This window comes from Artemia sp. Qi Xiang Cuo, chromosome 1 (genome assembly GCF_049724085.1).
Source record: "Artemia sp. Qi Xiang Cuo chromosome 1, ASM4972408v1, whole genome shotgun sequence".
In the NCBI taxonomy this organism is placed as follows: domain Eukaryota; kingdom Metazoa; phylum Arthropoda; class Branchiopoda; order Anostraca; family Artemiidae; genus Artemia; species Artemia sp. Qi Xiang Cuo.
The window spans coordinates 85042730-85067126 of record NC_142794.1 but is presented as its reverse complement, the minus strand read 5'-3'; the positions used below and the strand labels follow the sequence as shown (position 1 = coordinate 85067126).

Genomic DNA, 24397 nt, shown 5'->3' with positions numbered 1-24397 from the left:
TATTTGGGAGAACAATTTGGAATATCAGAAAACCCCATAAATCAGTTTAGTGATATCACCAATACCAAATGATCACTTTTTTCTAGTGGTGGTAAAAACTCAACACTAGCAACATCATCTGATGATTTTGTAATTACAAGGTCTAAGACTGAAGGGGTTAAATTATTTTGTAAACAAGTAGGGTTTTGAATGTGCTGATGCAAGTAATGCTCATGTAAAGTTTTTAGGAATTGATGTTCAATCAACTCATTTTTTATGTGGACTAGCAATGCCAAAAAGTTGAGTATCATCAGCAAACAAATGCATATTGTTATCCACATGATTAAAAATATTGTTGATATACATCAGGAAAGGTGTTGGGCCTAATACACTTCCCTGTGGTACTCCCTCATTACTATGGCCTCATCAGAATAGATTCGCTGGTCACCTGTCTCAAATAAACAGACTTTCTGCTTGCAGTTAGTGAGAAAATTCATCAGCCAGGCTATCAGAGATGTATTGATACCAGCAGCAGATAATTTCAAGAGCAGTCAACTAGGGGGCACTTTGTCAAAGGCCTGAGCAAAGTCTAGCAGCAGTTGGTCAACTGGATGCCCTTGGTCAATCAGGTTTGTAATTATCTCATATGATCCCAACAAGTTTGTTTCAATTGATTTTCATGATTGGAGTCCATGCTGTTTGATGACAAGATCTTGTTTGTGGTTAAATGTTTGAGCAATGAATCATTAACTATGCGTTCAATCATCTTAACCACGACTGAGGTTAGGCTGATTATTCTCAGGCTTGGTGCAGTTATCTTTTTGGATACTGGAGTTATGTTGGCTACTTTCCAGTTTGCTGGGAGTTCTCTAGTAGTAAGTGATGTCTGGAAGATTCTAGTGAGGGGATCTCATATCACTTCTGCAATTTCTTTTAGTAGCCTGGGATATATATTATATCAGGTCCTGGCGACTTGTTAGGACTCAACTTTTTTAAATGGTTAAGGACCTCTGTAGATGATACCATGGTGCTCTCCATTGGGGCTTTTATATTATAGCTTGACGGGGAAGGTAAAGGGCCATAAGGCTCATTGGTTAAAACTGAGACAAATTACTGGTTCATTAAATTAGCAAGTTTATTAGTCTCTGTACTTCTCCATTTTGCTTGGTTATCAGTTTTTAATATATTATCTATTGTGGTCTTGGCTAGAGATGTACTGCCAAAACTTTTTTGGGTTAGTATTAGCTTCATCAGCAAGTTTAGATTCAAAATTCATATGCAAGGTCCACGTCAGGTTTTTAAATTCGTTCTGGCTATTGCAATACTTCCCTCTCAGGTGATTGGTGCTGTTTATATTTCTTTTTATATGTGCTTTTACATTTGATATTCCTCTTAATCTCTTCTGTCATTACTGGGAGTGTTTTTGGTTGGGGATAAATTTACTTGAAGTGTGTTCATTTGCTTTATTTATTATTAAATCTTTGAAGGTCTGCCATTGCTGCTCTAGAGAGCTAAATAAGATGTCATCCCACTCAATGCTGCCAAGATCCATTTGGATCTTCTCATAATTAATGAAGGTCTTCTTGACATAGCAATTTGTCATTCTGATATGTATGGCCACATGGTAACTCTTCCCAATTGGGGGCATAAATGTGGTGGACAGAAGAGCTTCTGGTCTCTAGAGAAATATCAATTCAAGAAGGCTTGGTTGCTGACCATCCCTAAAACTTGTTGGCTGGTTGACAATTTGGTGGTCAAGAACAGCATGAGCAATGTCACTGATTGGGCTCGTAGGACAAAAAAAGATATAGAGAAACTGGTCTTTCCAGGTTGTTAGGCAGGTTGAAGTCACCTGCAATTAGTAGGTCCCAATGGTGGGTGTCTGTAATTTTGCAGATGCACTCTGCTAGTTTCCTATCCGTTTTCTCTTGTGATGGTTCAGGTGGACTTCTGTATACACAGCCGGTTCTGACAGGAGGGTGGCTTTTATTTTCAGTAACAGAAACATCAAAAAATGGTTTCAGCATATGGGCATCCAGTGGAGTAGCTAATTGGGGTGATGGTTTTGACCAGTGCTAGTGTTCCCTGGTGGCAATAATTGGATGATAAGTTGGATACTGTATGGTAGCCTTGAAAACTGACATGGAAATATAGAAGCTGGTTTCTTGAATTCTTGGAACACACCTCAGTAAGAAGTATTATGTCATAATCATTTGCATATATCAAAGATTTCAGCTCATTAATTTTGTTTGGTAGTTGGTCAATGCTTGCTATAAGAGCTGAGAAATCTTGATTTACTTGCTGCTTTCTTTGGTTGAGTACTTCCTTATCGAAGTGGTTCATGTTGAGGACAGACTTGTCTACAATGGATAAAGAAGTGCTTGAAGATCTACTATCATCAGCTGCATTGAAACTTTGATTTATAAGGGACTTGTAGGATGATGAGTGTGTGAGTTCATGGGCACTAATTGGTGTCATAAACACTTCTAGATCATTATTTACACTATGTACTGGGCTGGTATCTGGGGTATCTAACAGTCCATGTGCGGGGGGGGGGTAGCTCTGACCTAGACAAATCAAGTTTTTTTGGAACAATTTTTCCATGGTGGATAGCCAGGTTCATCTCTCCTAGTTCAGTTTGGCATCTAAGTTCAGCAGACAAGGCTTTTCTTTTCTCCTGATCTTCCCAGGATGTATCTGCACTGAAATGAATTTCCTGACATAGCTCATAGGATTTGCAGAATACACCTCTTTACATTTAGATTAGAAAAAGAGAAGAGAATGGGGGGGGGGGGGGCTGTGGATTGGTTCTTGTTGGCTGGTTTCAGGTCTATCAACTGGCAGTGGTTGCACTACTAAATGCCTAACAATGCTTATGTTTGTACCCATAATGCTGTACAGCTCTGCAAGGTGTCTTTCAATGAACATCTTGTCATTTAGTACTCCTGGTTGCTGGGGTATACCATGTGCAACCACATTGAATTTTCTTCCCTCTCTGTCTTTCTCTTGTCTAAACAGTCTTTGGACTTCGTCTTCAAGGTGAGAATTAATGGTTTGTTTCAATTTATTTTTTCCTCCTGCATGGCAGCTCCAACATGTTCTTAAACTTATGAAATGGTACATTTTTCAGCCCCATTTTTCTCAAGATTGGTAACATATTCCTTGATTTCATTTATCTTAGCAGCAATGTCTTGCTTCAGCTCTTCTACTGTCCCTTTAACTATTTCTGCAATAGCCAAAGCACTAGGTTCATTAGATGTTATCAAATTTGATATTTCAGCCAATGAGGGGGGTCTGCTAGTGTACCAGAGTGTTTGCAAATCAAGCAGTACCACTGCATGTCTCGAATTATAGATACTTTTGTGAAAAGCTTATATTCAGAGCTGGGCATTTTTTAAGCATTCAATGCATAGCCATTTTTCACACCCATAACATAAGACTGCCTTTGAATCTGGTTCAAGACCATATTTACAGCCAGCACAGAAATCTTGGGACTTATAAGGCCTGACTAGCTTCTGTTTGCTATCCTGTTTAGGCAGCATCCTTTTTCTTTCTTTCTTTTTATATGCAAAGGTTATTTCACAAAATCTCAGGATAGATAGAACCTGTTGGAAGTGCTGATACTCAAATTACCTATTCCCAGCAGTTGAAGGATTAGAATATGCCATATTAGGGCACGAGAGTTAACTCTTTATAAGCATACCTGGCCCAAGCTTAAAGTGCATCTTTATATGAATGAAATATAAAAATAAAAAAAGTTACTACAAGATTAGCTTTAGAACTAGGCAGGCAAACATGAACATAAGACAGATAATCAGTCTCAAAGACCTGAAGGAAATTTGAAACTTTTCACTAAAAACGAGCAAATTATTTAAAAAACCAAGCAGTTTTATGCAGAATAAAATCAAAAACTTCAAAACATAGCACCAGAAAGCTGTACTCCCAAAATGCATCACATCATAGGCAGCGTGCTAGTGCTGCCTAAGTAAAGAATGATGTGGGCACAATGTGTTGTTTTTTTTCTTCTTCAGTCAGGCACTTGTATCAATGGAGTTGTCGTAGAAACCTCGAAAAAAGCTCATTCGATTAGAAATAGGAGTGGCTAGTGCCCTTTTTAATAGTCGAAAGTGGTTGGAGGGCAACTATCCCCCCCCCCACGCCCATAATTCCCCCAAACATCCAATCAAAATTTTGAGATAGCCATTTTGTTCAGCATAGTTGATTTCCAGATAGAAAATATCTTTTTGAGGAGGACACTCCCCCACAACCCTCGGGGCAAGGGTTTTAATTTATGCCCTGAGGGCATATAAGAACTATGTTGGCACGATGTACTTTGAATTATTTTTTTCCTTTAGAGCAGGGCAGTTCATATGGAAGGGATCGTCGTAGAAACTTCAAAAGGGGCTCATTCGGTTGGAAATTGAGAGTTCTAGTGCCCTTTTTAATAGTCGAAAGTGATTGGAGGGCAAATACCCCCCCCCCCACGCTCATCATTCCCCCAAACACATCCAATCAAAATTTTGAGATAGCCATTTTGTTCAGCTTAGTTAATTTACAGATAGAAAATAGGTTTTTGAGGAGAACACTCCCCCACAACCCTCGGGGCAAGCGTTTTAATTTATGCCCTGAGGGCATATAAGAACTATGTTGGCACAATGTATTTTGAATTATTTTTTTCCTTTAGAGCAGGGCACTTCATATCGAAGGGGTCGTCGTAGAAACTTCAAAAAAGGCTCATTTGATTGGAAATTGAGAGTTCTAGTGCCCTTTTTAATAGTCGAAAGTGATTGGAGGGTGACTATCCCCCCACGCAAGTCATTCCCCCAAACACATCCAATCAAAATTTTGAGAGAGCCATCTTGTTCAGCGTAGTAGATTTCCTGGTAGAAAATATGTTTTGAGGAGGACACTCCCCCACAACCCTCAGGGCAAGGGTGTTAAGTTATGCCCTTGGGGCCTATAAGGTTTTTATGGAAGGCGTTGTTGTAGAAAATTCAAAAACGGCTCATTCGATTGGAATTTCATAGGGCTAGTGCCCTTTTTAATAGTCGAAAGTGATTGTGGAGGGCAACTAGCCCCCCCACCCACGCCCATCGTTTCCCCAAACACATCCAATCAAAATTTTGAGATGGCCATTTTGTTCAGCGTAGGCTAGTTGATTTCCAGAGAGAAAATATTTTTTTGAGGAGGACACTCCCCCACAGCCTTCAGGGCAAGGGTTTCAAGTTATGCCCTGGGGGCATATAAGGTTTTTAAAGAAGGCGTTGTTGTAGAAACTTCAAAAAAAGTTCATTCAATTGGAAATTCAAAGGGCTAGTGCCCTTTTTGATAGTCACTCCCCCACAACCCTCAGGGCAAGGATTATAAGTATTGCCCTGGGGGCATATAAGGTTTTTATTAAAATCTTTGTCGTAGAAACATGAAAAACGGTTCATTCGATTTGAAATTTAAAGGGCTAGTGCCCTTTTTAATAGTAGAAAGTGATTTGAGGGCAACTAACCTCCTTCTCACGCCCACCTTCTCACCAAACGCATCCAATCAAAATTTTTAGATAGCCATTTTATTCAACCTATTTGAAAGTTTTGGAAATTAGGTCTTTAAGGATGACAACCCCTGCCCCCACAGCCCTCAGGGCAATTGTTGTAAGTTATGCTGTGGGGTATATAAATTTTTTATCGAAACCGTTGTCATAGAAACTTCCAAAGGGCTCATTCAATTGGAAATTGAAAGGGCTAATGTCTTTTTTAATAGTTGAAAGTTATTCGATAGCGACTAACCCCCCTCTCGCGCCTATCATTATCCAAAACACATCCAATACAATTTTGAGATATCCATTTTGTTCAACGTAGTTGAAAGCTTTGGAAATTAAGTCTTTAAGGATGACAACCCCTCCCCCACAGCCCTCAGGGCAATTGTTGTAAGTTATGCCCTCTGGTATATAAAGTTTTTATTGAAAGTGTTCTCGTAGAAACTTCAAAAGGGCTCATTCAATTGGAAATTGAAAGGGCTAGTGCCTTTTTTAATAGTTGAAAGCGATTGGATAGCGACTAACGCACCTCTCACGCCCACCATTTTCCAAAACACATCCAATCAAAATTTTGAGATACCTAACGTTCTGGAAATTAGGTCTTTTAGGATGATAACCCCCTCAGAGTCCTCAGTGCAAGGGTTGTAAGTTATGGCCTGGGGCATATAAGGTTTATATAGAAAGTTGTTGTATAAATCATAGGCAGGACGATCGCGCTGCCTAAGTAAAGAACGGGGACAGTCGAGAACGAGACAAGAAACGGGGACTAAGTAAAGAGGAGGACACTCGCCCACAACCCTCATGGCAAGGGTTTTAAGTTATGTCCTGGGGGCATATAAGAATGGTGTTGGCGCAATGTATTATTTAATAATTTTTTCCTTTAGAGCAGGGAACTTCGTATCTAAGAAGTTGTCGTAGAAAATTCGAAAAGCGCTCATTCAATTGGAAATCGGAGTGGCTTATGCCCTTTTTAATAGTCGAAAGGGATTGGAAGGCGACTAATATGCCCTCGGGGCATATAAGGTTTTTATAGAAGGTATTGTCGTAGAAACTTCAAAACAGGCTCATTCGATTGGAAATTCGAAGGCCTAGTACCCTTTTTAATAGTCGAAAGTGATTGGAGGGCAACTAACCCCCCCCCACGCCCATCATTCCTCCAAACACATCCAATCAAAATTTTGAGATAGCCATTTTGTTCAGCGTAGTTGATTTCCAGATAGAAAATATGTTTTTGAGGAGGACACTCCCCCACAACCTTTTTATAGTAAAGATCGATGTGGGTATAATGTATTATTTTGTTGTTGTTGTTTAGACCAGGCCACTTCGTATCGAAGGATTTGTCTTGGTAACTTCGAAAAGGGCCCATTTGATTGAAAATGGAAAGGGCTGTTGCCCTTTTTAATAGTCGAAAGTGATTGGAGGGCAACTGATCGTAGGCAGCGCAATTGCGCTGCCTAAATAAAGAACGATGTTGGCACAATGTATTTTTTTTTCATACCAGGGCACTTCGTATCGAAGGAGTTGTCGTAGAAACTTCGAAACGGCTCATTCGATTGGAAATCGGAGTGGCTAGTGCCCTTTTCAATAGTCGAAAGTCATTGGAAAGCAACTAGCCCCCCCCCCCTCGCCCATCCTTCCCCCTAACACATCCAATCAAAATTTTGAGATAGCCATTTTGTTCAGCGTAGTTGATTTCCACATAGAAAATACTATTTTTGAGGTGGACAATCCCCCACGACCCTAAGGGCAAGGGTTTTAAGTTATGCCCTCGGGGCATATAAGAACGATGTTGGCACAATGTATTATTTATTATTTTTTTCCTTTAGAGCAGGGCACTTCGTATCGAGGAAGTTGTTGTAGAAACTTCGAAAAGGGCTCAATCATTGGAAATTACAGTGGCTTGTTCCCTTTTTAATGGTCAAAGTGATTAGATGGCGACTAACACTTCTTCCACGCCCACCATTTCCCGAAACACATCCAATCAAAATTTTGAGGTAGCCATCTTGTTCAGCTTAGTTGATTTCCAGATAGAAATTATGTTTTTGAGGAGGACACTCCTCCAAAGCCCTCAGGGCAAGTGTTGTAAGTTGTGCCCTGGGGACATATAAGGTTTTTGTAGAAGGTGTTTTTGTAGAAACTTCAAAAAAGGTTAATTCGATTGGAAATTTAAAGGGCTAGTGCCCTTTTTAATAGTCGAATGTGATTGAACGGCAACTAACCCGCCTCTCACGCCCACCTTTTCCCCAAACACATCTAATCAAAATTTTGAGATAGTCATTTTATTCAACGTAGTTTTAAGTTCTGGAAATTAGGTCTTTGAGGATAACTCCCCCCCCTCCCACAGTCCTCAGGGCAATGGTTGTAAGTTATGCCCTGGGGGCATATTAGGTTTTTACGCGTTGTCGTAGAAACTTCAAAAAGGGCTCGTTTGATTGGAAATTGAAATGGCTAGTGCCCTTTTTAATAGTCGAAAGTGATTGGAAGGCAACTAACACCCTTCTACGCCCACCATTTCCCCAAACACATCCAATAAAAATTTTGAGTAAGCTAATTTGTCCCACGACGTTCAAAGTTCAGGAAATTATACCTTTGAGCAGGACACTGTCCCCACTGTCTTCAGGGCAAGGGTTATAAGTTATGCCCTGGGGACATATAAGGTTTTTATTGAAATCTTTGTCGTAGAAACTTGAAAAAGGGCTCATTCGATTTGAAATTCAAAGGGCTAGTGCCCTTTTTAATAGTCGAAGGTGATTTGTGGTTAACTAACCCCCCCCCCCCTCAAGCCCACCTCTTGCCCAAACACATCCAATAAAAAATTTTAGATAGCCATTTTATTCAACATAGTTGACAGTTTTGGAAATTAGGTCTTTAAGGATGACAACCCCTCCCCCCACAGCCCTCAGAGCAAGGGTTGTAAGTTTTTATTGAAAGCGTTGTTGTAGAAACTTAAAAGGGAATTGAAAGGAAATTGAGATTGGAAATTGAAAGGGCTAGTGCCTTTTTTAATAGTTGAAAATGATTGGATAGCGACTAATGCCCCTTTCACGCCCACCATTTTCCCAAACACATCCAATCAAAATTTTGAGATATCTATTCTGTTCAACGTAGTTGAGCGTTCTGGAAATTAGGTCTTTTAGGATGATAACCCCCTCAGATTCCTCAGTGCAAGGGTTGTAAGTTATGCCCTGGGGGCATATAAGGTTTATATAGAAAGTTGTTGTAAAAATTTCAAAAAGGGCTCATTGGAATGGAAATTGAAATTGCCCTTTTTAATAGTCGAAAGTGAGTGGAGAGTAATTAACCCCCCTCTTATGCCCACCATTTCCCCAAAAACAGTCAATCAAAGTTTAGTTCTGGAAATCATGTAATTGAGGATGACAAAACCCCCAGAGCCCCAAAGGCAAAGATTGTAAGTTCTGCCCTGGGGTCATATAAGGTTTTGTAGATAGAGTATTTCTTTGAAGTAGAGAAACTTCAAAAGGGGCTCATTCAATTGGAAATTGAAAGATCTAGTTCCATTTTTAATAGTTGAAAGTGATTGGAGATCGACTAGTTTAATGTCCGTTTCAGAAACATTTGTCATATACAATGTAGCATTAGTGCTTAGTCATTGATTGCTTTTAACAATGGTAACATTGTCAAACAAAATCTAAAGAACTGATGGTTCTGAAATGTTTAATTTTCAAACTGCCTCTCAACTGCCCCTTAAACTGCCTCTTCAAATTTCCTCTCAAACTGCCCCTCTCATGCCCACCATTTCCCCAATCACATCCAATCAAAATTTTGAGATAGCCATTTTTTTAACGTAGTTGAAAGTTCTAGAAATTAGGTCTTAGAGGATGACAACCACCCTAACAGCCCGCAGAGTAAGGGTTATAATTTATGCCCTGGGGGGCATATAAGGTGTTTATAGAAAGCGTTGTCGTTTCAAAAAGGGCTCATTCAACTGGAAATTGAAAGGCCTAGTGCCTTTTTCAATAGTCGAAAGTGATTGGAAGGCTTGACATTTTTATAGTAAAGATCGATGTGGGTATAATGTATTTTTTGTTGTTGTTGTTGTTGTTTAGACCAGGGCACTTTGTATCGAAGGATTTGTCGTGGGAACTTTAAAAAGGCCTCTTCTAACTTGAAACTGAAAGGCCTGACGCCATTTTTAATAGTTAAAGGTGATTGTAGAGCAAGTAGTATCCCTCTTATGGCCACCCACTCAATCTTCCAATATGTTTAAGAACTTAATTTAGCCTTAATATTAAATCAAAATGCGCTGTGTTAATGCTAATTCCCAATACGGCATCTCAGCAGTATCCCAAGAATTTCTGAGGGTATTATGTTCATAGTTTCGGGACTACTTCTGTTCTTAAAATGTAACCAAATCAAAATAGCGTAAGTGCATCCAAGCTATCAAAGAAAGTAAACAGATTTGTTTGCGAATGGCATCAAGTTTTCCATTTCAGGTCAACAAGAAGAGGTATGAAACTAAATTAAACACTATTATTTGTGTCCAGGTTTTTAAAAAAGTGTATGCTGTTAAAAATTGCTGAAAATTTTTCTCTAGCTTACAAATAGCAGGCCAAACTATAAAGTCTTAAAAAAAACGAAAAGATTTAAAATATTATTTTCTTTTTCCCCGAAAAGACTATGTAAATATAAAACGAATAGAAATTAATTAAAAAAACTTTTTCCACAAAATAAGTTTTTCAAAGAAAAGTAAAGAACTCCATTAAACTAAAAATAAGCAAAAATCAAATAATCTACCAAGCGTGAAACTACCACAAATCAGCATCGATAAATAAATGAAACCCAAAACAAACAGAAATTACAATAAATAACCGAGTCAAACTCAAAACGAGCAGAAATTAACATAAGCTGGGCTCAAAACCCCATGCCTTTCCATGGCCAGAACAAAATTTGCACTTTACTGAAAAAAATATAAATATTTTTACTTTTTTAACTTTAATAAATCAAATAAACTTAACATTTTGATTACTAAATATCAGTATATGTATATTAAACTGACAATGCACATTCATTTGTATTTGTATTTTTACAAAAAATTTTTTATTTTTATAAATTGTATAAAATTATATTTGTATTTTTATAAATATTTGTAACATTTTGATTACTAAATATCAGTATATGTATATTAAACTGACAATGCACATTCATTTGTATTTGTATTTTTACAATTTTTTTTTATTTTTATAAATTATATAAAATTATAAAAATATATTTGTATTTTTATAAATATTTGTAACATTTTGATTACTAAATATCAGTATATGTATATTAAACTGACAATGCACATTCATTTGTATTTGTATTTTTACAATTTTTTTTTTATTTTTATAAATTATATAAAATTATATTTGTATTTTTATAAATATTTGTAAAATTTTGGTTACTAAATATCAGTATATGTATATTAAACTGACAATGCACATTCATTTGTATTTTTTCAGTAAAGTGCAAATTTTGTTCTGATCTTGGGAAGGCATAGGGGTTTTGCGCCCAACTTATGTTAATTTCTGCTCATTTTGAGTTTGACTCGGTTATTTATTGTAACTTCTGTTCGTTTTGGGTTTCATTTATTTATCGATGCTGGTTTTTGGTAGCGTCACGCTTGGTAGATTGTTTGATTTTTGCTCATTTTTTGTTTAATGGAGTTCTTTACTTTTCTTTGAAAATTTTATTTTGCGGAAAAAGTTTTTTAAATTAATTCTTCGTAAAAGTTAAGCCATGCTTGAATGTAATGTGTGTCTTGGGTTGGGTGACAGCCCGCATTGTGTGTATTATATTTTACCAACTTGTTCTATTGTCTTATTGATTAGCTGCTTTAAGGTATATTCATGTGCAAATTTGTTGCAAAAATACCTGCACATCAGGATGTGAAGGTAAACAATTTCCTTTGGGGTTGTGATGGAGGATTAGCCGTTGAAATGCAGTTTGTTAAGGCATTTTTATTCATTTTGTTCATTTTTATTCTTTTCAGTGTTCCTGTGTATGGGAGTATAAAAGATTTGAGCCTCTTAAAGAGGACAATATGGTTCAATCTAGGCAGAGTTGGGCCATTGGATCAATAATATTACCCATTATTTTTATATTTCTTTCACTTTCTGTCTCAGAGGTCCATTCCCAGATTTCAGATACATGCAATTGGTTTGGAAGGTAAGTTTTGAATTGTTTATTGATCTTTAATTTATTTTTATTGGGCAACACAACAAACATAAATAACTGTAACTTGTTTCTGTTGGCAAGGGAGAAAAAGACATACTTTCCGAGTTTTAGCCACAATTTTTTTGGAGTGAAGGATCAACTTAACTTCTTCCATATTAGAAAGCAGTTGTTCAACACTTTACCAAAATACTGATGCCTTTTACAAGGTTTTTTTCGTGCTTTTTCTAGATTTTAATTTGATACATGGCAGCCAGATGTGCAGCTGTTCAGTTTGATCCAGTGGCGTCAAATTAGGAGGAGGGGTGTTCTCCTATATACTATTTTGAAAATATTTTTGTTGAAAAATTCCTTTGTTTATTCTCGGTGTGGAAATCTTAGAAACGACAATTTTGAACCCCCTTAGATTTTGAAAAATAAATTTTGGCATTTTCTAAATTTTCGTCAATTGACGCAACTGGTTTGATCTGATAAAAAATGTGACATTCAGTACAAACAGTAATTTAAATATGGTTGCTCTTGTTTAATGGACGTGATAAAAAAAATCATTTAGGTTTAAATAGTGTATACCAGCTCAATTAATTAAATGGTAAGAGATAATTTGCCAAATTCTATGGGATTTTGAGGATAAGACATGCCATCCTATGCTTAAAATGGGAAAATTGGGTTTTAAGCCAAATTTTTACTAAATCTCAATTTCTGATTTTTGTAATTTAGAGGCTTTTTGTGTAACAAAGGTAAACTTGTTGCTGCATTCAGCAAGGATTTACTATGTTGCTTGTTTGCAAATGGTCAGCAATTTGTGGGAAATTTCCAAAATAACTGCCATATTATGCAAGGCCGTATCCAGGGGGAGGGGTGCTGGGTTTGAAATCTCCAGCCTGAATTTTTTGACTTGGTAAAAAAAAAAAAAATGTATATAAAAACATTTTTATCCGTTTCTTTTTACCCCCCCCCCCCCCCCAAGAAAAAAATTCTAGATACGCGTTGATTTTATGTCTTGTTCATAACGCTTGTCCAAAAATGGCTCGATGTTCATTTCGTATGGATGCCGTATCCTAGTCGTTATGGCGTCAGACCATCTATCGTAATGTCAGTCTGAGTGTGAAAGATACGTGTAGGTTAAAACCTCGGGCGCCCTTTAGATTTTTCAAAAATTTGACGCTTAATATTGTTGTGTGGGAGATCCATGGTTTTGAAGAGAAATGATTTTGCTTCAATTAATCCACGTCTTGAGGCTCGTAGCCGTTATTACTTGTAGGCAATCGTTCTATCAAATCTGATAAAAAAAAAGATTATAGATAAGGTTTGGACTAAAAAAACACCGTTTACGGGCTTAACTTGCTTGTGTTTCTAGATCTAAAAAGCCGTTTTTTCACTCATCAATGTGCTTAGATCTTGCATCTTTTGCCAGAAAACGCTTAAAAGTGAAATATTTAAACTAAGATCTTACATCTTTTGTCGTTCTTATTCAAACGTCTTTCATCATTTTGCTCTGATCAGCGGTCTGAGAACAATGATGAGAATATCATGAAAGTTCTTTTATCTTTGTTCTATACGGCAGAATAATGGCGTCCTTCGCACTTTTTGCTAATATCAGTGAGCTGTAAGATCTTAGAACAAAGATGAGTTAAAAAACGATAATCTTTGTAGAAAGATGCTAGATCTTAGTGCTAAAAAGTGGGTCTTATATAAGCGGCTCCCTGTGGTATTTTAAACTATATACCTAAGAAAACCCTTGAATATCTATGTTTTAGCTTAATTCGTTCTCCAATGTGGTTGATAAGTTGAGAATATGCAAAAGATTTGCATATTCTTATGTGAAGAGTCCTCGCCCTCTGAAATGTGAGTATTCTGACAATATCCTGTAAAAGACCTGTCTTTCATATAATAGCTATCTGTAATCCTATTTTATCCGTAGCGAAGGCTTCTTAGCGCAAGTATGTACAATAATCTATGATATTTCAGCTATGAATAATCCAAGAATTAAAAATAAGGTTACTTTCTTCTTGACCATATATAAATCACTGTAATCTGCATCGAATATGAAGCCACTGTAGTTTGTCCCCCTTCTTCCGCCATTAACTAGTTTACGTGTTTCTAATTTATCTTAGTTGGGGGCTATTGCTAAAACATCGGGCTCGGTCTATTTTAATTTAATGGTAGACTCTGCTGTTTCTTATGTGGCATTTTTTTGTCAAAGTTCTGTCAAAATTAGATGGGTCTAAACTTGCTTGTTTTCATCAAACAGTTCGTGGTAATGAACTGTAAGTAAGGAGTAACTCTGCCCAATAGTAACCAAAACCCTAAAAAACGGACGTTTGATAACAATAGATACAATGCATAAAAAGAATTTGCTTTTTATGCTTGTTCCAAATATATAAAATTCACTTTGTTAGAGTTCAAGGAGTGAAGAGCTAAACAAGTTTTCAATTGAATCGGATATAGTTCTTGCTGAAATTTGTTGAAATTGTGTAAGGAACTAAGCACATATTACAAGCGTGAGTACTTTGGGGTGGAAGATTGGAACATTTAGTAGTTGAAGTTTGTTGCCTGTAGTGCCCCCCCCCCCTTCGTATCTGCAGATTGTATAATGGCAAAATACAAAGAGTTCGATCTTGTCCTAGCTTCTTTTCAGGGATACCCCTTATGGCCATCAGTAGTTATTAAAACCACCAAAGACCAGAAAAATCAAGCTAGATACCTAGTCTTTTGTTACGGTACCCACTCTGAGCATTTTATAGCTGAAGCTCATATCCGCAACTGGAATGAGCACTTTAAAGAAGCCTGTACAAGGACAGATAAAGGCTTTAGATGTAAATAAGGCTTTTGAAGAGCAGCGCCTATTCCCTGATATTTTCAAGACTAAGAGTAAAGCTTACTTGTCTCTACCCAAAAAAACTAAAGTAAAATCCAGCCTAGCACTGTCAACTTCGACTTCCGCAGCAGCATCAACTTTAAAGGAAATAATAAATGAAACTCAAGAGGAACTAATCAACACTAAGTCCAACCTAATGAGTGACATTTCTCGTGTCGTATCAGACACAATGAAAGATCGCCGAGCTTCTTAAATTATCAGTGAAGATATTGTGAACGAAGTTTATAATTCTATTTCCCTTGAATATAATGCTAAATTTGAAAAAATTGAATCAACCCTTCAAAGACTTTATAAAGCTGTGAACTTGCTTGAAAATAAAATTTCTATAATAGAGGACAGGGTTGACCAACTTGAGCAGGATACCTTACTTGACACCCTAATTTTCTACGGTATGAAACCAAACCCCAATGTGGAATTGATGGATAATCTTATTGAAGTGATAACAAAAATAATGGGCTTGCAAGATTTCAAAAAAATGGACCTCTTAAAGGCTAATCGATTCCGTCAGCCTGCTACTCAAACTGAGAATGTGAAAATTGCCCCCATCCTGGTAAAATTTTCAAACTTGGTTATTGCTCAAAAAGTGTTTGCAGCAAAAAGTAAGTTGGTTAAGTCAGGTGTATTTGTGTCTGAAAACCTAACTAAAAAGTGTCGCGATCTATTAAACGCGGCTCGCAGCTCCTTTGGTCCAAGAAGTGTTTGGTCTGATCATGGACAAGTTCTAGCCAAAGTTCCGGGTGAAACTCGTATACGTAAAATTAACTATTCGCATGAATGCATTAGTATGTGACTTGTTAGTATTTTTCTTATTTTGTAAATGCCTTCCACAGTTCATTGATTTTCATTTATTTACTTTATTTATTTATTTTTTCATTTTTGTGTCTCTTTCAGTGCTAATGGTTCAGTCCGATACTACCTGTTGTCCAATTAGTTATTTGTTTGTTTGTAATTCTTTGACAGGTTTTTCTTTTGCAGTTGATTTAAGTAAGTATCTCTTTTTGGTTCATTTGGTGACTTTAATGTAATTCAAGTAAAATCTGCTTTTGTGAATTTTTTAATCCATGAGAGTCGGCTTTGGAGTTTGAATATAATCCTTTCGATGTAATTAGTATTGTAAATAATTATGTGGGTCAGGTTAATCAAAGTTCGATTAATATAAACCCTATTTGTTATAGTAAATATGTTTCGGATTTGGGGGGGAGAGGAGGTTACCAAAGGAAATTATTCTTTGACAGCATTTAAGTTTAACATTCAGGGTCTCTCCTCGTCAATTGATAATTTAAGACAAATTGTTTCTGATGGACAGCCTGATGTTGTGGGTTTATGTGAGACGTTTTTTAATTATTTTTTTTTTAATATACAGAGATGGTTAGGGGCTAGGTTAAGTTGGATCAGGTATTTAATATAATGGGTTGCGCGTGGCCTGCTTTCCATAATTCTTTGTCGTAGTTTTCATAATTTTGTTTCGAAAGTATTATATTATCACCATGTTTTGGTATACATCATTAGGATTAACGTAAGTTCTATTTTTGGGAGTGTTTCTTTGAATTGACAAGTGCCGAGTTTTAATGATTCTTATAAATTTTTATATGCAGTGAATTCAGTTAAAAAAGTGTCTAGCCAGGTAAAGAATCTTCATTTATAGATGTAACCATACACATTATGTATGCAAGATATTTATGCATTTGTGGCCAAAAATTTCAGTGGTCCATTTGTACATCGTAAATAATTTCTTCGACTACATTGCATTTCCAGCTATATTTAAAATGACAAGAAAGTATAAAAATGAGTAAAACTTTTGACAATAAACAGTCATTTGATTTTAAGTATATTTATAAATTCATTACCAACACCAGAAAATAATAGAGAATAGTGATAAAGAACAAAAATCTACGTTTTAATTTAACTCCACCAATTATCTTTTCGAAAATAGTTTCAGGACTTTGTGCGTATTTATAAGTGCATGTGTGTATGCTCCGTAATGCTCCTAAGGAATAAATACAAAAAAGGTCTTGGGGCTTCTTTACTCCTTCTTTACTCCTTCTTTACTCCTTGTATAAGGTCAGATTTTAATCCTCTAATGGCGTGTCATATTGTTTGGAATAAGTTGCCTGAATCAGCTCGAGGGTGCCACTCATTCGGTTTGTTTAGGAAAAAAAAGAGGAGAGGGAAAAAAAAAAATTGTTAAAAATTTTTGGCTTCGTAGATGTTTTTTTTTTTTTTTTTTTTTTTTTTTTTTTTTTAGTCTGTTTAAGTTAATTAATTAATTTAGCTTATTTATTCTATTTCTTCTATAGTTTTCATTGTATCTATATTTTCTTTTCTTCTCCTTTGTATGTGAGCAAGTGTTTTGTTTTTCATTTTTGAGTAAGCATTTCATATGTCTTCCCCCTTTGTACAGGCCAATGAGCCTTTGGGGGAATAATAGCATGTAATATTGTATGTGTATTTATAATGAAGAATAAAACTTATCTTATCTTATTACCCATCAAAAGGTATGAACCTGATAAAAATTTGCTTTTAAAGGGAAAACCACCTCCAAGAAGCTGTGTTCTTAATGAAAATCACACCATCAGATTCAGCATATCAGAAAGCCGTACTGTAGAGGTTTCAAGTCCCTATCTACAAAAACAAGGAATTTTGTATTTTGCCAGAAGAAAGATCATGGCTGCGTGTTTTTTTTCTTTTCTCAGGATGATCATGTCGAACCAATTGTCCTAGAAGTTCAGGAGAGGGCTCATTCGAGAGACCAAAAATATTGGATTGTAACTAGCTCCCCCTCCCTCCTACGCTCCTTTCCTCCTAAGCCATCCAGTCAAAATTTTGAGATACCCTAGTTCAGCATTGCTGAAAGGGTGTTTACTGGCATGATTTGAAAAACGGTCAGAAATTAAATGTAAAAGCAAGTTTTGTTTTCAACTGAAAGCAAGGAGCCACATTAAAAATTAAAAAGAACATTAGTTATTCCATATATGAGAGGGGATGCCCCTTCCTCAACCCTTTTTCTTTACGCAAAATTTTGACTTTCCGTTGAAATTCTTTTAGAAAGACTGCCGAAGCACACGGGCTGTTGAATTCGAATGAGTAGTATCTTTTAAAAACTTTGAGAATCAAACAGTCCGTGGTAACGAACTGTAAGTAAGGAGCGACCCGGCTCAATACTAACCGAAACTCTAAAAACTAGAATTTTGATACTAATAGATATATCAAAAGATTCGGCTTATTATGCTGATTTCAAATATTCAAGTTTCATTCAGTTTAGTCTTGCTTATTAAAGGCTAAGAGCCTGAGAAATTTACCTGATTTTCAAAAAAGGGGAAGACACCCCTTAAAAGCTATAGAATCTTAATGAAAATCGCACCGTCAGATTCAGCGTATCAGAAAACCCTACTGTAGAGGTTTCAAGCTCCTGTCCTCAAAAATGTGGAATTTTGTATTTTTTGCCAGAAGAAAGAACATGGATGCGTGTTATTTTTTCCCAGTGGTAATCGCCCCTCCCCAGCCCCTTTTTTCCCAAAATCGTACGATGATAATTTTGAGATAGCCATTTTGTTCATCATAATTGAAAGTTCGCATAACTGCCTTTTGATATAACATGACCCCCTCTCCCCACAGCCACAGGGGAAAGCTCTTTAAGTTATAACATTTCCCATTGTTTACGCATAGTATTTGTTATTAAGAAGTATGTATACACTTTCGTATGGAGGGGAGTATTTTCTGCTGAGGGTTCTTCCTTTGGGGGTGAAGTTTATAGGGAGTGAACTTATCAGGGGAAGCTCTAGACTGGGAGAATTTGCCTGAATTCTTATACAAAATTCTTTTTATATGTCTTGCTTATTGTTTTCTGTCTCAGTCTAATGCGTGGAGTTGTTAAGAGTAATTGTCAGGGGTAAGTTTTCACCAGGATTGAATTATCTAGAGGATATTTCCGTGGGTAGGGGGATTTCTCTATGGAGGTGGGGCCGTATTTCCTGGCATTATTTAAAGAACGATCAGAAATTAAATAAAAATAACAAGTTTTTTCAACTGAAAGCAAGGAGCAACATTAAAACTTAAAACGAACAGAAATTGTTACGTATATGAAAGGGGATTGCCTCCTCCTCCTCAAGACCTCGCTCTTTATGCTAAGGTTTGAAGTTTGTCCCAATTCTTTCAGAACGATTCTTGAAACACAAGTGCCGTTTGATTAGAACACTAAGAAGCTTTTTTAAAAGTACTAAAAGGCTTCAGCGAAAGAACGAGGTGTTGAGGAGGGGGTAATCCCCTTCATATACGTAATAATTTCTGTTCGTTAAAAGTTTTAATATTGCTCCTTTCTTTCAGTTTAAAAAACTTGTTTCTTTTATTTAATCTAGCATAAAGAGCGAGGGGTTGAGGAAGGGGCGACCCCTTTCATACATGGAATAGCTTCTGTTCATTTTAATTTTGAATGTTGCATTTTGCTTTCAGTTGGGATTTTTTTTTTTTTTTTTTTTTTTTTTTTTTTTTTTATCTAACCAAGGCTCGAAGGAGATGGCTGACTTTTTAAATGTTTTTTTTCTTGTTCTTGAATTCAATGGTGATGCGCTCGGTCTTGAAGAATCCACCAGGATAAAATAGCAATTTATTGCATTTCCTGGAAATAATGTATTTGAATTATTGGGGACGGTCCTGGTCTGGCCGTGACCTAGGTCTACGGCTGTGTTCTGGGTCCTCTTTGTTTTTCTTAGTAGGAAATGTCCTCTGTGTGCACAGTAGTGAAGTTGTCTAAGGCGTTTGCACTACAAACACAGATAATCATTTCTTTCATATTTCATCTGATAGGCTGAGGCGGCTTAAGACCTGAAACTGGTGTTATTGCAGCATGCTTATCTAAAGGTTTAACAGAGGTTTAAATACTACAGGTTTGTCTTTACATCTACAACATTGGATTTGGTAAATAGAAAACACATAAGGAAGCAAGTTTTATTTGGTCGTGTTTGTTCCCTTTATAGACAATTCAGTCGGCTTTGCTTTGAGATTTGAGTTGCAAGTCCTAAGGCTGATTACTTTTGGCGTCGACTTGTTCGATAAGACTTTTAGCTGATTAATGATCCAATCGGGTTGAAAATTTTGCTAGCTGTTACCTGCACGCGTCCATCTGGCCACTATTTTCTTGCATAATTCAAGGCGCTTTACCCTCTGGCTGATGGTTGCTTATACGGAACTCTCATCTGAATTTAGTGCTTATTGACATCATGAATATACAAAAAAGTCGCAGTTGAATCGGGATGGTTACTAGACTTTAGTTTTACTGGTACTGGTGCGTTATACGGACACTTCTAAAAGTCAAGTTTGGTTAATGCTAATAAACTAAAATAAAATAGGATGAATATATAATAGTTTATAAACAAATTTGGGCTATATAATTGCACATTCGGGGGGGGGGGGGTAAAGCATATCATGTATCAAATACGTAACCTAACCTAGGTACCCCCCCCCAAAACCCCAAAAAACAACAGGGCAAATATCGTAAACGCAATGAAAACTACTCGGTGCATTCCATTTCTCAATAGCGGTCTCTTGAAAATGACCAGTATGGCGAGTTTAGTCTCTCATTAGTATATAAAAGTGTACGTTTAACGCACCAGTACCGTTTTACTACTATCATTTCGAGATTGCATGTATTTTTTTGTAGCAAGCACGTACCTAATGGAGGGCCATTGCCCTCGTGAAGTCTCGAGATTGTCGTGATTTTACCTACAATTTCTTAAGTCATAAATGTGTGGCGTTTTGCAAAAAGAGCCTAGGTTCACTTTTCATAATTTTACAGTAGAGGAAAACAAAACGCAAATTTCTCACAAATCAAAATTTAAGAAACTTGAAACTTTAAAGATTGATTTCCAGCTATTTTTTTTATCGAAATTCGCTGGAAATGTCAAAATTGCTGAATTGTTCGTTACTTAGAAGATAAAGGACTTCCGTTCTTTTATGTGTCCTTTTGGAACAATTTATAACACGGTCAGAATTACAGATATACCCATTGTGAATAGACCAATCGATTGATCTCTTCGAGCTCTTTTGAACCACATGCTTAGGCCATTTATGCAAAGTGCCAATTTTCCTTTTTTCAAATTTATACCCCCTTCCCCCCTGCCTAAATAAATCCCTGTGTGTGTCTTTTCTGCTGATCCATTCGTTGCCAACACTATTCTACTGGGGCGTGGACACGCAAATGTTAACTGACTTTGTTTTAGTCAAGCTCTGTTAAAATATTTTACGAATTAATAAAAAAAAATGTTAACCAGGGGAAATGGGGGACCCTCATTTGTACAATTCACGCACAACAAATTCTCCCCCTTTCCCTCTGAAATGAATGATTTTATGCTTGATAAATTCAACAACAGAAAGAAAAAAAAACATTCTTAACAGCCTATATGCATGTAGAAGACGAAAGATCTTGGCTGCATTTTCATAAAAGAGAGCGAAAATAAGGTTTTTAATCTTTTCTTAGGAAAAATTTTTCTTGTGAACTTCAATGGGTTTCAATTAAACGAATTTCAATTATTCAATACGTTTTATTTGCGTAAAACGTAGGGAAATAATTTCAGCGGAATCTTCAATTCATATTGCATCCTATTTCCATGGAAGTATGGTATTGCATGCATGAACTTATGTCTCAAAATAATAGTTTAATATTATTTCAAAAATATAATTTATCTTACCTGAAGCTACGCTACATTGCCAACTGATTTCGCTGAGAAATAGCAACAAACGCAAAAAAAGAGAACAACAACACTGGCTTTCGTTACTTTAGTTAGAGTGCCAATTTTTTCTGAGAAGCATCTATCGAAACTAGAGTGGCTTCATTTAGTGTATATTAGCGCACTAAAAAGGCTGGTCTCTGATACTTCCCATGAATCCTCATACAAACTATAAACCTCTCTGTCTATACAGCTGTTTGTTAAAGACTACTTAGTATTTTTGAAAAAAAAAATGTGACAATGCCCGCCGTTTTGTGCAGGACTATATAAAAGCTGAAAATATTTAAAGAATAATTGGCTAAAATGTAAAAATAAAAAACCATCTCTTTTTTTGGCTTTCACCAACAGTTGTTGGTAAAGCTCTCGGATAATTGTTGGAATCTACGAAGATTACTTAGAAAAAAATGATTAAAGCCGAATGTAAGTCGCAAAACATTTCGGCGGGTCTTACAGTTCTGCTCAGCGATTACAAATCGTTTGGGACAGGACTATATAAACGCTCAGAATACTTAAGAATAAATTGCTAAAAGTAAAATATAAACCATCCATTTTTTTTACCACCGATTATTGGTAAAATTTTTGGACAATTGTTGGCATCATCGGAGACTAATTAATTAAAAAAACAACTAAAAATGATTAAATCTGTAGTAAGTAGGCTGTTGTTCAGCAGTTATCTGGCGTTTATTCATTTCACCCTACTTTGAGTTTCATGCGTGGCAAGAGCAAAATTTAATTTCTGATCCAATTCTCATTTGAATCATCTATTGCATCTGCTTCAGTTAAATGCGATAAGGGTTGGTTAACATCTCATTGCAAACAGGATGATTGGTTCATTCAACCGTGAGAAAATGGTAGTATCTCAGAAAGGCTAAAATCCAGGGAATACCATTATTAAGAAAAAGATTCTTGTCTGGATGCAAGGCCGTATCCAGAGGAGTTGGGGTTTGAACCCCCCTTCCCTGAAAGTTTTGTCCAATTTGAAAAAAGTAACAAAAATGCGTATAAAAAACTTTTGATAAGTTTTTATTTTTTGGCCCCCGCCCCCCAAATAACAATCTTGGATACGGCCTTGTCTGGATGTTTTTTTTTTTACTTAGTTATAAGAGGGTGGCTCCAAGCACGAATGTGATGGAGGGTACGTCGTGCTTCCTCTCCCGAAGTCTAAGGTTTTTACTACCTGCGCCATAATTCTTTGAGTTTAAATATAAATCCCGTTTTTTTTTTCGAGTTTACCTGCTCCTCCAATGGGCAGAACCCTTTTAAAATAATCTTTTAGTGGTTGTCTTGGCTGGTTATCTTCTCCAAAACTCAGTTATCCTAAATTGTTTTTGCTTGTTTTTTCTTTATGCGAAAAATATCAGTAGCCTGATTGGTGTAGTTTGAGAATGAACCGTAGTGTAATAAATTTGTTTTCTACCCAAGAAAAGGTACTTGCGTACGTGGTAAATATAATTTTTATCCCAACACTTACGAAAAAAAGTGTAGGCCTACATAAGGGTCGAGTTGAAAAAAAAGAAAGAAATTATGCCTTAAGATAAAAGTCAAGAAGGTACTAAGACACTTTTTTTTCAAGAATTACCTAATTCTTTTTCGCATTAATTTCTTGGAATGTCTAGTTATATAGGTATGTATTTTTGAAATTTCATAAATAGTCTATTGTAGGACACTGTTGTCAGTAGGTCTATCCATGGGTCTGTCAAAACAGAAACTTTGTGGCCCTGTGCGCAGGCATAATTTTGGATCCATTTCCTTGACTGGCTCGACAGTTGCCCCTTTGATGTTTATCCCTCATATTGATGTGATTCCCATTGTGAGAAGTTTTGGTATGGCTCTTAAAATTAGATATTCCTCAGTTTTTCGTGGAATTGAGCCAATTGTATATCATGAATTATTTGAAAAAAACTACGTTTTCTAAAGAGTTAAAGAGGCTGAGTTACAAGGTCGAACCTTAAAACGTACAGGGATTAGGAGGCACAGTTGGGGGGCTGCCGCCCCCAAACCCCCCGCTTTCGCAGCCTTTAAATAAAAAAAAGTTTTTTAAACTGAGAGTAAGGAGCGACATTAAATCTTAAAACGAACAGAAATTATTCCGTATATGAAAGGGGCTGTGCCCTCCTCAACGCCTCGCTCTTTACGCTAAAGTTTGACTCTCTCACAACTCTTTTTTTTTAAACAATAAAAACTTTAGCGTAAAGAGCGAGGCGTTGAGGATGGCACAGCCCCTTTCATATACGGAATAATTTCTGTTCGTTTTAAATTAAAATTTTAATTTTCTGGACACTGCAGTACCTGAACTGAAATATGTTCTTGCCTATTTGTCATACATATTTGTCTAAATTTGGTGGACATCTTGATTTTTATTCTTTTGAGGATGGACGTGAACCCCCTTTTCTAGATATGAATTTAAAGGTGCTGATATTTGTCAAACATTTTATCTTCTTTTTTTCATTGATTGTGTAAGCCGTCTTCGTGGGAATATGGTTCTCTTCACTATGTCATCACAAACTTGAGTTTAATGTTCACAGATGTGTTTCTGCTTGCTCTGTTGATGGGAATATTGAAAAAAAAAGGTTGTGGGGAATATTAAAGACGGATGAGAGATGCGAAGATGATGTAAGCTTTTGCCTCCAGTTGATAAGTTTTTATGCATTAGTGTGGCGTCAATGGCGGTTGAAGATAATCATAATTTGTTGACATTTAGCGTGGAAATAAGCCGGTTCTGTTTTTCTTGTAAACGATCCTAGATAGAGAGTTTACGGAGAAGATAAGAAAAAGTGCCGTCGCCGTGACGTAAAGGCTTTCCATATTAGCTTAATTGACATACTTTCAATGTCCATATATGTGTCTGAAAGCGGGCCTCTAAGAAATACTTCTATGCTTTTACCTTCTGCCCGCTACTTTGCAATTTATGGAAATTTCCTGTCAAATTTTAAAAGTCCGAATCTTTATTTTTGTTATTATTTACGGAATTTGTAAAAGTTTTTATGTTTTATGTCTGCACAGAGATTAATTGGATAGAGGTTAGGAAGAAGAGAGGTGTAAACAAATTTGCAGCCCCGCAGCCAGGGACTAAATCAGGTGAGAAATGGCGACATCCATTCTGTGATCGGATAATGGCTA

General features: G+C 36.4%; 1 protein-coding gene across 1 annotated transcript in view; it reads left to right on the top strand.

The window, feature by feature from the left end:
- The window catches only part of LOC148956840 (meteorin-like protein), a 74200-nt gene that overhangs the window by 3991 nt on the left and 45812 nt on the right, over positions 1–24397 (top strand). The window contains exon 2 of the mRNA XM_089087501.1: positions 11496–11671. Within this exon, the coding sequence (XP_088943627.1) occupies positions 11496–11671 (176 nt within the window). The remainder of the gene's footprint in view (positions 1–11495; positions 11672–24397) is intronic.